At 42.9% G+C, this 15977-nt stretch overlaps 1 protein-coding gene across 1 annotated transcript in view; it reads right to left on the reverse strand.

Annotated features, from left to right (window-relative positions):
• si:dkey-234i14.2 (RNA-binding Raly-like protein) overlaps positions 1–15977 on the reverse strand; it is a 62984-nt gene that overhangs the window by 42400 nt on the left and 4607 nt on the right. The window contains exon 2 of the mRNA XM_061077293.1: positions 11839–11911. Within this exon, the coding sequence (XP_060933276.1) occupies positions 11839–11911 (73 nt within the window). The remainder of the gene's footprint in view (positions 1–11838; positions 11912–15977) is intronic.

Below are 15977 nucleotides of genomic sequence, written 5' to 3' on the forward strand. Positions count from 1 at the left end.
ATGTGCACATGTGTTCACCACAAGATGACATCACACTGATCATGGAGCCCGATGTGAACCCCCGCTGGACAGAGGGGCTCGAATTCTGTGACACACTCGTAAAAGTGATTAAAGGTAACAAACCATCCATTATTGTGAGGGTGCAGAACCCCACAGACCATGACATAGTGTTGGCCGGGAGAACTGTGATTGGCACTGCCCAGCCCATTCAGGCAGTTTACCCAGCCTCCATATTAGAAGGATCCAGCCCTGCCCCTCACATGATGGATAACATGAAAGTGGAAAGTAACCAAGCCGCTAACGATGTATGGGACCCACCTGTGAATTTGAGCCACCTTAGTGAGTCAGAGCGAGCAAGAGCTCACCAGATGATAAGGGAGGAGTCTGCCTCCTTTTCACGAGCAGATGATGACATTGGCTGCGTAGAAAAACTGCAACTCAGAATATCACTGAAAGACACAGAACCTGTTGCAAAAACCTATCTGTCAGTGCCTAAGCCATTATACCGGGAAATGAAAGACTATTTGCATGATCTCATCACACAGGGCTGGGTTCAGAAATCAAATTCACCATATGCATCACCAGTCGTCTGTGTTCGAAAAAAAGATGGGAGTTTAAGACTATGTATTGACTTCCGTGAGGTGAACAGGAAAACTCTCCCGGACCGCCAGCCTATTCCCAGAGTACAAGATATCATGGACGGTCTTGGAGGAAACTCATGGTTCTCACTGCTGGACCAAGGTAAAGCCTATCACCAGGGTTTCATGGCCAAAGAGAGCAGACCTGTGACTGCTTTTGTAACTCCCTGGGGCCTCTATGAATGGATTAGGATCCCCTTTGGCCTAATGAACGCCCCAGCTGCCTTCCAGCGTTGCATGGAGGAATGTTTGGCAGGATTGAGGGATGAGATCTGTATTCCATATTTAGATGACACTCTGGTCTTTAGCAAATCATTTAACGACCATGTAGAGGATGTGAGGACAGTACTATAGCGACTACGGCAGTATGGGATAAAGCTGAAGCCGAGTAAATGTGAAGTGTTCAGACGTGAGGTCCGATACCTCGGGCGGATGGTGTCTGCTGAGGGCAGTAAAATGGACCCGGCTGATACTCTGGCTGTGAGAGCTTTAAAGGAGAAGAAACCAAGAGGGAGAGGTGAGGGCAGTCATGGGACTACTGAGCTACTACCGACAGTACATTCAGAACTTCTCTCGTATAGCGGGACCTCTGTATGCTCTACTAGAATCCGACCCTGAGGCATCTAAACAAAAAACCAGCTATGCAAAGACAAGGAATGTAAAAGGAAAAAGCAAAGGGGCACCTTCACACAAGCCTATTACATGGACTGACCAGCACCAGCAGATCCTGGAAAAACTTATCGACTGTTTGGTGGAGCCCCCTATACTTGGATTTCCGGACTTCCACAAATCCTTCATCCTGCACACAGATGCTTCAAATCAAGGCCTAGGGGCAGTGTTGTATCAAGAACAGGAGGGACAGTTACGTGTTATAACGTATGCATCCCGCACACTGACCAAAGCTGAGAAGAATTACCATCTTCATTCAGGTAAATTAGAATTTTTAGCATTGAAGTGGGCTGTTACTGAACGTTTTCGAGATTATTTGATTAGTTCACCGTGCACAGTGTACACGGATAACAACCCGCTTACTTATGTATTGTCGACAGCTAAACTCAACGCCACAGGATATAGGTGGGTTGCTGAACTGGCAGATTTTCACTTAACTATCAGATATCGTCCAGGAAAAGAGAACTGTGATGCTGATAGTCTTTCAAGAATGCCCTATGAAATAGGAACAATGATAGTAGAATGTACAGAGGAAATGTCTTCTCCTTCCATACAAGCAACAGTGCAAGCAATGGAAACAGTAGATGTGAACAGTGTGGTTCACAGGGGCTATCGAGAGTGCAGAGAGAGATGTGGGGGCACCTATGCTTTTCTCTAGATCAGTTATACGTCAAGCCCAGAAAGACGATCAGAATGTTGGCCCTGTGGTACATGCAAAACAGTTAAATAAGAAGCCAGTGGGGCAGGAACTGAAATTATTCAGTGCTCAGAGCAGGTGTTTACTCAGGGATTGGGAGAAACTCAGCCTAGATGGAGACGGTATACTTCACCGAGAGCCAACAGAAAACAGCTGGTGCTACCAGAGAAGTACAAGGCAACAGTTCTGAGACAACTTCACAACGAAATGGGACACCAAGGTATGGAACGAACAACATCCCTCATTCGAGATCGTTTCTTCTGGCCACACATGCAGCAAGAGATAGAACATTACGTGTCTCAGATTTGTACATGCCTCAAACAGAAGAAGCCCTCTAGACAGACTAGAGCCCCTCTCACTCCCATCGTCACGACACAGCCATTTGAATTGATATCCATTGACTTCCTACACTTAGACAAATGTAAAGGGGGTTATGAATACATACTGGTGATAGTGGATCATTTTACACGATTTGCACAAGCTTATGCTACAACTTCTAAATCAGCCAAGACAGTTGCAGATAAGGTGTTTAATGATTATGCACTGAAGTTTGGATTTCCTTTGAGAATTCACCATGATCAGGGAGGCGAATTTGAAAATCAGTTATTTGCACAGCTACAGCAGAACTGTGGAGTGATTGGTTCAAGAACCACACCGTACCACCCAGAAGGGAATGGTCAAGTCGAACGTTTAAACAGATGTTGTGCAATAATGGTTAGGAGTGATACCATAAGCTAGTGTGCCTTTAGGCGTTCAATAAATTTGGTTATCAAAAATAGAAAAATAAAACATTAATATTTAAAATATTAATATTAAATCATATCTTTAGTTTGACTAAGTTCTCGCGGGGCACCACCCTTCATAGAAGGGAAAAGATAGCCAATTTATTGATTAAGATCAGTCTCATTTAGATCTAGTTCAATTAGAAATCTTAATATTTACTATTAAAGACTATATAATGAACAGTTAAGGTTTATAGAGTTCTTGACAGTGTAGAGGTTGGCAAACTTCACTTATGCAACATTAATGACAGGACAAGGTTAAAAGAAAGCATTTATTATAAACATAATAAGTATAAAACACCAATTACTAAACAATATACTAACTAATAAAGATGTGTGTGTGTGTGTGTGTGTGTGTGTGAGGGTCTCGCTGGTGGCTAACAAAGAGTCACACCTTCCTGTGATCTTTTAAGATCTCTAAGCTAGCAGGCCCCCCCCCCTCCTTCTGGTCGGGGGACGTAGCTAAGTAGGTGAAGAGATATGCGGGATCTGTGAGAATGCTAATCAGAAAATGGCAGGGTCTGTGTTGAGCCCGACTTACATTAACCTTGATTTAACTTGTAACACAATATCACCACATATATCAAACTTATAAACACCACACAGAATCAAATAAACAGTCTTGCTTAGCCTAGTAAAATTATTAAGCCCAGATTATGTTACCAGTCCAAGGACAGGGAGAAAGTTGCTGTGCAGTTCGGTTAGCAGTTCAGGCTTTTGAAGTCTCTGGTTCGTGTGGTCTCTGCTTCCGCGGTTCTGTTGAGCTGTGCAGTTCAGTTGCTTATTGAAGCCGTAGTTCTTACCTGCAGGACACCGAGTCGCTGCAAGGAGTTTAGAAGAAGCTTGAGATGCGTGGAGGTTTTCTTGAGAAGATGAGCTGGAAGCTCGACCTTTGACCTCCAGTTGTTGGAAAGAGAATATTTGAGCTGGAGGAATCCGGTTCCTCCACTCGCCGATGCAGGAGGAAAGGCCAGCGGCCTGCTGTCCTCAGTGGTGGTCGGTGGAGAAGAGCGCTGCTGGAGCAGCCTTCGGCCCTCCGAGGGGTTGGAGAAAGAGAGTGACTCTGGGGGAGCCTTGATCTTTTATAGACCCGGTTGCCCCTTGGTCATGGGACCAGACTGACCAATTGGAGTTGACCCTGGTAGATATTCGCACCTATGTGCGAAGATGCTGAAACAAAGGGGACATGTTGCCTCCTGGGAGACGGAGTTATTTGACCTTCTCAGTACAAAGAGAACACATTGCACTCTGGGAGATTGAGTATTCTCCAGCCCATGCGGCTTGTGGCTTTCTCAAGACAAAGGCCATGTGCTCTCAGGTTTTGACTTCCAATACAGGCCTGAAAGAGAGGCCTGCCTTTTTGCACAAAAACCATGTCCCAACATCCCCCTTGCGGCGTCAGGATCGCACCTGACGTGTGTTCCTGAGGGCGTACTTGAACATGTTTAGTGCAAAGCTGGAAAAGTCAATTGTCAGTTCATTTGGACTGTAACATCTGGGCATTTGTATACACTATCTAGTTAGCTAAGCAAGATTCAAATTAGACAAATCATTCAGAGTTACAGTAACAGTACAAAATGAATAACCTGTGCTCTTCACTAGGTTTAAGGAGAAAACAGAAAATGTGACATTTGTAAATTGTAAGATAAGATGTAGAGAGAGACGCGTACAATGATAAGGTCATTTTTGAAATGTCCAAGAGTTTTGTTCACTCATTGGGTCTTACTCAATGTAGTACTCAGTCGTATCTGTTAGATTTAACAATTTTCCTGCGGAAGGATGTCATAATTTTCAAAATCTCAAAATTCAAATGACTGTATCATTGTTTCTGTAATAATATGCTAATGTAATAACCTGTGTGGTATGGACTACATTTATTGAGGAATGAAAGTAGTCGATCCAAACATATTTACAAAGTTGGCAGTGGTATGTAAGTTTTAATCAGAATTAAGGTTTTGAGTTTGCTGCTGTTGCTAACAAAACAGTTTTCCTATTTTAACTGCATTAAACTTACTACTGACTGTCAGTACAGTGTTTAACTGTGATGGTTATGAGCGTGAGGGTCGAGCTCTGGATCGCCTGTGTCGTGGCTCGGGGCTGTAACGCTCTGCGGGGCCAGACTCTAAGTTGACTTCAGAGGCGCTGTCACTGTGTGCTCGGTCATAACCATATTTTGAGCTGTACTCAGAGATGCTGTCGTCATCTTCTGAGTGGTTGTAATATGTCTGGGCCAGAATGTCAGAGTACGGCTTCCTGCAGCTTCTACTGTGGGAATGCCGATCTCTGGGAAGGTGGTGAACAGAGCGCCTGCACTCTGTGTCCCCACGCTGCCTGCTGTCACCCCCCCTTCTTTTGTTGTGAGGGGGGCGCTTTGAGGCTGCAGACAAATTTGACACCTTGATGTTTGTTCTGACAGGCTCGGTTGCACCAACTGCTGCCTTGACAGAGACAACAGTTTCCCAAGCCACCTGTGACATCTTCCTGATCTGCTGCATTGAAGGTTTTCCTTCCTGTGTCATCAGTACAACGTGTGTGCGTATACATGGATGTAAGTTACGTAAGAAAATAGTCTTGAAGGTGGGATCTTCTTCTAGTCCTGGTGTGTTCTTTCCTTGAAAATAAACATGCCTCAAGCGTTTGAAATAATCCTTGGGATTTTCACGACGTGAGTGTTTAATTTGGGAGGCTGTAACAATGGCTGTTATCACATCAGGAGTAGAAGAGAATTCTTCGACTAGTGCTCGACAGAGCTCTGTGTAGTTACATGCGACGCTGGAAGGAAGTGACTGAATAAACTTGTGAACAGCTGTAGAGCTGGTTTTTAACACAAGTCTAACCTTCTCTCTTTCTGTTGCATTTGGCACATCGCTTAAGCTGAGATCTAGTTCCCTAAAGTAATTATCAATGTTGTTATCACAGTTGTCTGGATCAAATTGTTCAATATCTTTAGCTAGAAACTCAAGCAACTCGAAGCGCGGACACTGTGGGGTCCGGCTGCGTGCATCACCTGCTACAGGTCTCTCTGGTTGAGGGGGAGGTGCTGAAACATTTTGGAATGTTGAAGTCCCCCCTTTCAAGAGTTGTGCATGAAAAAATGTGTCATGCATCAGTGGATGAGAAGTGTATGAGGCACAATGTGTTCTTGAGGATAAACTACATGTGTCATCAATGTCAGTGTCAGAGTCAGTGAGATGGGAAGTTAGGAAGCTGTTACCTCTTCCTGTCAGTGGAGGATCAGAAGGTGACTTAATTCCCAAAGACTTCGGGTCAGATGGGATTCTGTCCCATCTTGGGAGTGAAGAGGGAGTTAACCGTACACTATCGGAGGAGTTTGAATCGGAATAACCAGAATCACTTTGGTTCAAAAACTGATGTGAGGCCGCGCATTCTATTCTAAGTTTTAACAATTCCTCCTTGTGTGAAATTAGATCTGACTCTGCTGAGTGCAGGTCTTCCAAATAGTGCAGAGTTTTCTTACTAGCAGTCTGGACCTCCTGGAGGAGAAAAGCATTTTGTGCTCTCAGGGAATTTACCTCCTGTTCCATGGCTGCTTTGCTCTGACAGGCAAGGTTGATTTGCCTGTGGAAATTTAGGATCATACATCTCAACAATGGGCCCTTTGATGCTGTTTGTGCATCACACCTGTCATTAAGAAGTGAATCTATTTCTTTAATGCACTCATTGAAGTTCAACTTGCTGATGAATTCAGGATAGCCAGGGGTCAGGCTCTGTGCTAGGGAAAAAACAAATTGTTCAACACAGGGGTTCTCCATTGTTGAAACTGAAATTTAAGGATTAGATTTAAGTTTATAAATCAAAAGCGTGTGGTTGGCTTTTGTGTCGCGATGGCAGACACCTTGTAGTGTGGATTCTATCTTACACAAGCCTAACCGAAACTATGGTGTGTTAAATAGTTCACCAAACTTTTAATAGCACTAACTGATATGCAAGGCAGTAAGAGTTAGGGATTCTATAAATTCACAGGGCTGGAAGCACGCTGTGGCTCTTTCTCAGGTTCTCTTTATCCAACTTTGGCTGATATGCTAGGCAGTAGCAGCTAGGTACAAGCTCTGTTACATATGGCCGGTGGCACGATATGTCTTAATTCAAAAGCATTTAATAGTTACAGGAAATTTCGCAGCTTGACCAGTTAACATTGAATATGTGATATTCAAATGTTAAAAGAAATTCTCAAAATTTCAACAACGAACATTCAACTAGAATTATTAGCAACAGGCAATCTTTTAGTGTAACAGTATGGGGACTTAAAATGGTAGTTATTAATAATTAATTATTAATAAACATTTAATTTATGAGTAAATTAAATTTAGACCACAATGCACTTGTTTGTAAATACGGTTGAATGTCTACTCCGGTGGCAGACTAGTGGAATTGAATTCAAACCTTTAGCTTGACTGCAAATTCCAAATTCAGTTCTTTCTGGTGTTGGCCAAAACTGAAAAACACATTAATATTGCATAGTCATGAAGTTTTGCCAACTGTACTCTGCCTCACACGGGCTGCACCATAAATGTTGTGCAATAATGGTTAGGAGTGATACCATAAGCTAGTGTGCCTTTAGGCGTTCAATAAATTTGGTTATCAAAAATAGAAAAATAAAACATTAATATTTAAAATATTAATATTAAATCATATCTTTAGTTTGACTAAGTTCTCGCGGGGCACCACCCTTCATAGAAGGGAAAAGATAGCCAATTTATTGATTAAGATCAGTCTCATTTAGATCTAGTTCAATTAGAAATCTTAATATTTACTATTAAAGACTATATAATGAACAGTTAAGGTTTATAGAGTTCTTGACAGTGTAGAGGTTGGCAAACTTCACTTATGCAACATTAATGACAGGACAAGGTTAAAAGAAAGCATTTATTATAAACATAATAAGTATAAAACACCAATTACTAAACAATATACTAACTAATAAAGATGTGTGTGTGTGTGGGTGTGTGTGTGTGTGTGTGTGTGTGTGAGGGTCTCGCTGGTGGCTAACAAAGAGTCACACCTTCCTGTGATCTTTTAAGATCTCTAAGCTAGCAGGCCCCCCCCCCTCCTTCTGGTCGGGGGACGTAGCTAAGTAGGTGAAGAGATATGCGGGATCTGTGAGAATGCTAATCAGAAAATGGCAGGGTCTGTGTTGAGCCCGACTTACATTAACCTTGATTTAACTTGTAACACAATATCACCACATATATCAAACTTATAAACACCACACAGAATCAAATAAACAGTCTTGCTTAGCCTAGTAAAATTATTAAGCCCAGATTATGTTACCAGTCCAAGGACAGGGAGAAAGTTGCTGTGCAGTTCGGTTAGCAGTTCAGGCTTTTGAAGTCTCTGGTTCGTGTGGTCTCTGCTTCCGCGGTTCTGTTGAGCTGTGCAGTTCAGTTGCTTATTGAAGCCGTAGTTCTTACCTGCAGGACACCGAGTCGCTGCAAGGAGTTTAGAAGAAGCTTGAGATGCGTGGAGGTTTTCTTGAGAAGATGAGCTGGAAGCTCGACCTTTGACCTCCAGTTGTTGGAAAGAGAATATTTGAGCTGGAGGAATCCGGTTCCTCCACTCGCCGATGCAGGAGGAAAGGCCAGCGGCCTGCTGTCCTCAGTGGTGGTCGGTGGAGAAGAGCGCTGCTGGAGCAGCCTTCGGCCCTCCGAGGGGTTGGAGAAAGAGAGTGACTCTGGGGGAGCCTTGATCTTTTATAGACCCGGTTGCCCCTTGGTCATGGGACCAGACTGACCAATTGGAGTTGACCCTGGTAGATATTCGCACCTATGTGCGAAGATGCTGAAACAAAGGGGACATGTTGCCTCCTGGGAGACGGAGTTATTTGACCTTCTCAGTACAAAGAGAACACATTGCACTCTGGGAGATTGAGTATTCTCCAGCCCATGCGGCTTGTGGCTTTCTCAAGACAAAGGCCATGTGCTCTCAGGTTTTGACTTCCAATACAGGCCTGAAAGAGAGGCCTGCCTTTTTGCACAAAAACCATGTCCCAACACAGAACACTGCTGCAAATGTTGAAGACGCTCACTGAAAAGCAGAAATCAAATTGGAAATAGTCACTACCCAAGCTCATTTATGCATATAACAGCACGCGCTGTGAAGTTACCGGATTCTCCCCATTCTATCTCCTGTTTGGGAGGTCACCAAGGCTGCCTGTTGATTTAATGTTTGGTTTGACTCCTGAGACAGGCACTGCAGATCATCAGGAATATATGAGAAGATGGAAACAACAGATGCAAGAGGCCTATGATATTACAGCAGGAAATGCAAAGAAATGCGCTGAGAGGAGCAAGAGAAACTATGACTGCAAAGTAAGGAGTTCTGTGCTGCATGAGGGTGACCGTGTCCTCGTTCGGAACCTGACACCCAGAGGTGGGACGGGAAAGCTTCGGAGCCACTGGGAGGATTCCATTCATAAAGTCATCCGTCAAATGGGAAAAGACATGCCCATATATGAAGTACTGCCGGAGCAAGGTAGAGGGAGAGGAAGCAGGATACTACACCGTAATCTCCTGTTGCCATGTGACCACCTTCCGCTAGAGATCCAGCTAAAGCCTGCAACATCAAAGAGACAAAGAACAGCTCGGACCAGCAGAGACAAGAAGGGACCTCATCAAGAAGAGGAGGAGAATGATAGTGACGATGATGACTACGATGATGACTGTGGGTATTATCAGATGCCCAGGATTCAGCCTCAACCTGTGATGAAGCCACGGGTAATAACAGACAGAGAGGATGCTGACAGGGAACTCACAAGGCCCTCAGAAAATGTGCAGCATCAGTGCCAGGACATACCCCAACCGCAAGAGGCTCAGGACAGAGGAGTGGCGTTGGATGAAGAGGAGACATTAGGCCAAGGAGACAGAGTTGAAGAAGAACTTGCTTTGGGAGAGAGAAGACAAGCACCGCCGTCCCCTGTTCCAAGTGAAAATAACAGAGAAACTGAAACAGGATGCCAGCGACTGGTGAGAGAGAGACGACCTCCGAGGATTTTCACATACAACCAGCTAGGTAACCCAGTTTGTAACAGCGTTGGACCCCAAAGTGACTTCAGGTACTGGTGCCCGCCAGGATCCTACAGAGCAATCCAGGGAACAAGCATGTGGATGGCCCCAGTGCAGCAGTTTAACTACCAGCCTGTTCTTCCTCACCGAGAAGGCATTTATGCACACGCCCATCATACACTCATGGACTGTTGAGAAAGCTGAGTGTTCCGACAAGCTTCATGAGATGATGAACTTTCTATGAGCAGAGTGTTGTATGTAGACCATATGTGTGGACCATTTAAAAAAGGAACAGTTGCATTATATGCCCTTGCTGACTACTGTAAACATTGATATGTTATGTTAATGTTGGCTGTGATGTCGGGACGACATCTGTGTTGAAGGGGAGTGTGTACTGGATGTGTAATTTTGTAATTTATCAGTGATCTACAATGTGTTGCTTTGGCCTGTCTGGGATCTGTTGCTTTGGTCGTTGTGATGTTTTCACACTTCCGTGTTTGGACAGCAGAGGGGGTTGGCTCAGGCATTACAACTGGACCTGTAGCCCGCATCAACGTGTCTGCTTCTTTCATGTCCTTTCCCCTGATTTTAGGTAAGGACAGGTGTTGGAATATGGTGACTGAATGCATGTAATGTATGTTTAAGGTCGTGGTGAGAGCCCTGGTGATTGTATATTTGTTACTGGTAGTTTTGATAGTTTAGTTTTAGGAAGTTTAAAACATCAAAGAGCTGGCCCGATGCGCCATGCTTACTGGGTTGGCCCGCAGACGGCGCATGCTCCAGATGTGTGCGCGGCGCTGTGTGTATTATGTTGTTTGTTCATTAATGCCACATGTGTGTTTTATATCTTGTATATGTCATTTGTATGATTTTCCTGATGTGTTAATATTTGTTAATGCATTACAACTGGACCTGTAGCCCGCATCAACGTGTCTGCTTCTTTCATGTCCTTTCCCCTGATTTTAGGGGCGTAACACTAACAACATAAATTTAGACTAATTCAGAATCAAACTTACAAATCCAATTGTGGATGAACAAGACCAAGGCTCATGCAAACAATAAATACAAAAACAACACTAATAACAGCTTATATAGAATCAAGCAAAGTCTTTTTTTAACTTGTAAAGCACATCTGAAGAAGATAAGAAAACAAAACAGTGTAACAAATGATACCACAAATGACTGAAATACAATCATCAGATTTGTATATTTGCCAACTGTATGGCATTGTTGCTTTTCGGATAATGAACATTACAGATCCCGACTGGCTTTATTTCAAAAAAATCCACAACCATCCTCTGTCCAGACTGTGAACTCTGACCTTGCCTCAGTTTCGCCCAAAAGTTGTGATCTGAGAATTAAATCTAATTTGAGCCTGCTGTCTCTCAGCGATAAACAGATTTTATAAAAACTCTAAGCACCATCCATGCTTAGTGAATTGTTTTCACTGGATCTCTCCACAGAGCTGGCTGTGCAAATGCCTGGCTGTAAATCCCAGCTCTGGCCGGCACAGACTCATGTTCACTTTAATCCGTCCAGCGGCGGGAAACGATGGGATTTGTACGACAGTTTGGCTTCAGTTTCCATGTAAACAGAAATTGAGGTTAAAGCTGGTGACGGCTGGACCGTCACTCACTGTCAGCTTCACATAAAATACGAGCAGCAGAACCACTGAGTAATAACCACAACTGAAACTACTCATCTCCTGCACAATTCTACTTTTCCAACTACTTGTGTTCGCTTATTAAATTAACTAGTGAGCCTCTAAAATACGACTGTTTTAATCTTGCAATAACTATTACAAAGTAGAAGCTTTTGACGGTTATTTTGGTCATGTATTTGCATCTGCAGACACACACACAAGCACCATTTACAATAGCCCTGCACGCTACCAATAAGTCATGTGGTCAAGAAAGAATATTGTTGAGGAAGGCCAGTGGAAAAAGGGGTGCGTGTGCTGTGATAATGTTAATAAATGATAATAATAAACTTAGATAGATGAGACCTTCAGTGTACAGATGCACACTCACCTGATGGGGGCACCGCTTCCTCTCTTGGCTGACGCGGTGCGACCAGCTCTCTGCTCGGTGTTCATCCCAGTGTCTGAAAAACAAACCGTCAATTCAGGTTAGAAACTGAGGTCTGCTGGGTGTCTCCCCACTGACCGGAGGGAAACAGCAATGAAGGTGGACAAGTAACACAGTCTCACCCTGCTACAGGCTCGCTCGCACACACACACACACACACACACATACACACTAATAAACAACCCCCTTACACACACACACAAAACAAACTGAAATGTAGGCTACTGCCCAGCATGTTGCACATACACACACACACACTCACACACAGACTCAGCAGGCTCATCCAGCCTTTTTAACAAGCGGCCTCAGAAAGTAATTGGCCTCCATCTGTCAGACCAGAGATAATTTTCTCCCCGACTCATGTTGCTTTGCTCGATGCAACAACAGGCACATACCTGTCTATGAGCCTGAGAGAGACAGACAGGGTCTCCATACCAGAGTTCTGATATTCATTTTAGAAAACACTGACAACTCCTGGTGAGTGTTGTCACTTGACTGCTTGTGTAGTCTGTTTGTTAGACCAAAACAGCCAGTGGACAAGTGCTGCCATTAGTGTAAAAAAAAGGGACTGTGCCTATGTTCTGTGAGCACATCAACCTAACCATAAAAGAGTTAAATGATGTTGTTATTATTAAGCGGGTTATGCACTACAAAGTCTGGCATGTTGGTGTGAACATTTTACGAAAATGTTAAGTATCTGTAATCCTGTCAAGTTCTGCACAATTTTCCACTTCTTTTATTTTGTCATTACTAACATTTCCTGTCTTTTCAGTTCATGAGTCCAGGGCTGTCTTCAGCCTGGACAAGTCCAGCCAAATGTTTATGTAAACAGCAGTGCAATGAACATCTTGTTGTATTACGCAAGCATTGCAACCTAACTGGTAGCTGTCATTCTTGGTGTTCTTGTGGAAGATTATCTGGAGGTGGATAAAATGAGTTTATACATGTTTACTACTTCAAAATGGATGTTAGTCTCTGCCTTTCGCAATAAAATAAGATACAATTAAATTACTATGGGCATATTGAATAATCCTTTTTTAAAACGCCTTTTTAAAAAACGGCGGGTTTTATATACACCTCACTGCTGATTGGGCAATCTTGTTGGCTCATTTTACCCTCGTGTACACGCATTCCAGCACTGTTGTGCTGCTTTTTCATCTATGATCCTTACGAGAGTAACTCTCTGATTTTACATGCCTCTTACTTATGAGACAGTTAGCGAAAATAACTTTTATCTCTAGCATTGGTGCCCTATGTGTTATCTGCATCTGACTCTGGATATATTGGACTTGACAAATTAATTCATAAATTTTTAAATATCCTCATTATGTTAAAATAAATCTGTCAGATTTGCTCTTGCATTTTGGTTGGTTCCTCTATTTTGGGCCCTTCAGCTCTCTGTCCCCCTCAAAGGTCAGCAATGTCAACACGGCTTTCCATTGAAAGTTAAACTGGTAGATCTTATGTTCAATTCTGTTCTTTCGGTTATTTCACTCCTCTCTTCTTTTTCCTACATTTATGAAGACAATTGACAATTGCTTCGCTCAATTTGAAATATTTTTACCTTGTGCAACTGATTGTTTCTTAACAGTTCACAGTGCTTTCAACTCTAATCTGGCTCCTTAGTGAACAATAGGAGCCAGCTCACAATCGTTTAAGATTAAGGTAACAAGTGGATCCAGCCTTTATTTCCCAAAATTGATGTTGAACAACCACAAAAGTTAAATGATTTCGGAACACTCTCTCTCCTCTGTGATAGCTGAAGTTTTGATGTATTTCAAACAGACGCAGGCAGCTAACAATCTAACAAGGTTTTCACTGTGAGAATAGTTTGATACTGCTCTTTTGTTGAGTGTGATTAGTTTGAAATGGTTTGTTTTCTGGATAGTTTATCAAAATGTGTCATCACCACCCAGAGACCAGACCTGATACTGTGAAAGATGCTTTTGACTAAGCGAATGAAAGGAAAAGGCTGCGCTGTGATATGCAGACATGGCATCTGAGGCAGAACAACGTAGCTGGAAAGCAATAGTTCACCCAGTAGAGGTTGGCTGGGGTTTCATTGCAACATCCACCATCAGGCTGCTCAGAGATCTAGTAATTCAAGGACAAGCCCTGCGCCAGACCATAAAGAAACGTAAAGGTCTGCAGAACACTACAGCCAATGGCTCTGGATCAGGAGGAAAGACCTCAAGTGAGCCCCAAGATGTCAGGGACACTCACTCAGATCTGATCAAACTGTGAGGGGCCTGCATTAGAAGAGGAGGTCTTGTGATTAAAAGTCAAACGCTTGTTAATGCTAAGGTGCACAACTGAAGATATCCCCCCCATCCGCTGGTGGTCTCTAAGATCAACTAACATCTACTGGCGGTTGGCAACCTAAGTAGTGTAGTAATAAGAAAGACCTTCAAACGTACATGGGATATTACATCTTGTTTTATGTTCAAAATATAAATAATTATATCTAATTTACAACTTTCAATATATAACACGTATAAAAGTGTTAGTGATCTGTGAATATGGGCTATACAAACACAATTTGATTGATTGATTTAACTGATAAAAGCCAGAAGAGGTACAAGGAGAATGGCCAAAAGAGCTGCTGAGCTGAGCTGAGCCAAATTATCTGATTCACTTAAAAAAACTATAATTCCCATTCCTCTTGCCTCTTTCCATCTAAAAAAGTCTCACAGTGGTAACACATGGTTAGGATACAATTAAACTCATAATTCATAATAATTATTAAGCATACTTTTTTAAACGCTCTGTTCCGTGAAAAAAAAAAAAAAAGCACTTTCACATTTTAGACCAACAATGATATTCATGTTCCTTTCAGGGTGACTTTTGATAACCAAGACTGCTGTATAAGTGCAACTTCACAGAGCCATTAGCGTGATCGTGGATTCCATAGCCAGCACTATCGGATGTTGGTGACATGTCAGCCATATATAGAGCTTGTTGCAAAATCACCTTTTTGGGATTATTTTAGCTCTAAATCCGCTGCAAGTTGATTTAATAAATTTAATGAGTGAAGATAATTTTTTTCTCTATGAATGTGTGTTCAGCAAAATATTCTCACATGTCTTTGTCTTTGTGAACCCTTCTTTACCCAGGCTGAGTTTACAGATGATTCTGATGACACCATTTGTGTGTGTGGGGGATACACAGACCCTTATTTGAGCAAAACATAATGACAAAATCAGCCAAACAATCATCCAAAAACAAACAATCGCCCATGGATAATATATTCATCCATCAACCAACCCTGACCCTAATTCTAAATCCCCCGAGCCAACAAGTACACAGTCGTCACAGTGAGACTGTGTCCGAAATCCCTCACTAATTAATATATAGTGCATTAAATAGTGAGTTCGCCATTTTGTAGTGGTGTCCGAATGTTTAGTGAAGTTTTTTGTACCTAGTGCAGTGAAGACACAAGAGGAGCGAGAGCAGCAGGAACAGCCCGACCTGTCGTACAGGGTGCTTTGTCCTGAATATAAAGATGCTTGTCTTAAGCAGGGGTAATGATTGCAATGTTTTTCATGTTTCCCTTCACCAAATTCTGTAGGATTCATCCTCTGGGAAGAAATATGTGATCCTGAAATAATGGTTAAGCCTCCAGCACTTGTTGAGATATTTCAGCCTAAACCAAAGTAGGACTAAAAATAAGTGTTGCCTTGTGATTACCCCGTAATGATTTTTTGAGAATAAGACATCACATTGTGTTAGCTGAGCTCAAAAGTCCCTTCCCTGTAGCAACATTCACAAACTAACTAAAGAAACTTTCCAGCTTTCCCTCCCTCTCTTCATTCAGACTCGTCCTCTTCAGTCACCATGTGGGTTGTGAAAGCTGAGAGCAGTGTGTCTCTCCATGACCTCCATCAGTGCTCGGTGCTCAGCTCAGAGGACCCCCTGGATGTTAGGCCGTGTTTGGCGAGGCAGCAGCTTGCCCTCTCTCCTACTGCAGCGCTGACAGTTGGCAGGAGGGTTGTTTATGACTGCCACAACGGCTGCAGCTTGTAGGACATTAGTCTTTTAGTGCGAGGTTTATGAGCACCGTCACTCACCATCTGTTAACTGCC

The sequence above is a fragment of the Limanda limanda genome, chromosome 8 (assembly GCF_963576545.1).
Source record: "Limanda limanda chromosome 8, fLimLim1.1, whole genome shotgun sequence".
Taxonomy (NCBI): domain Eukaryota; kingdom Metazoa; phylum Chordata; class Actinopteri; order Pleuronectiformes; family Pleuronectidae; genus Limanda; species Limanda limanda.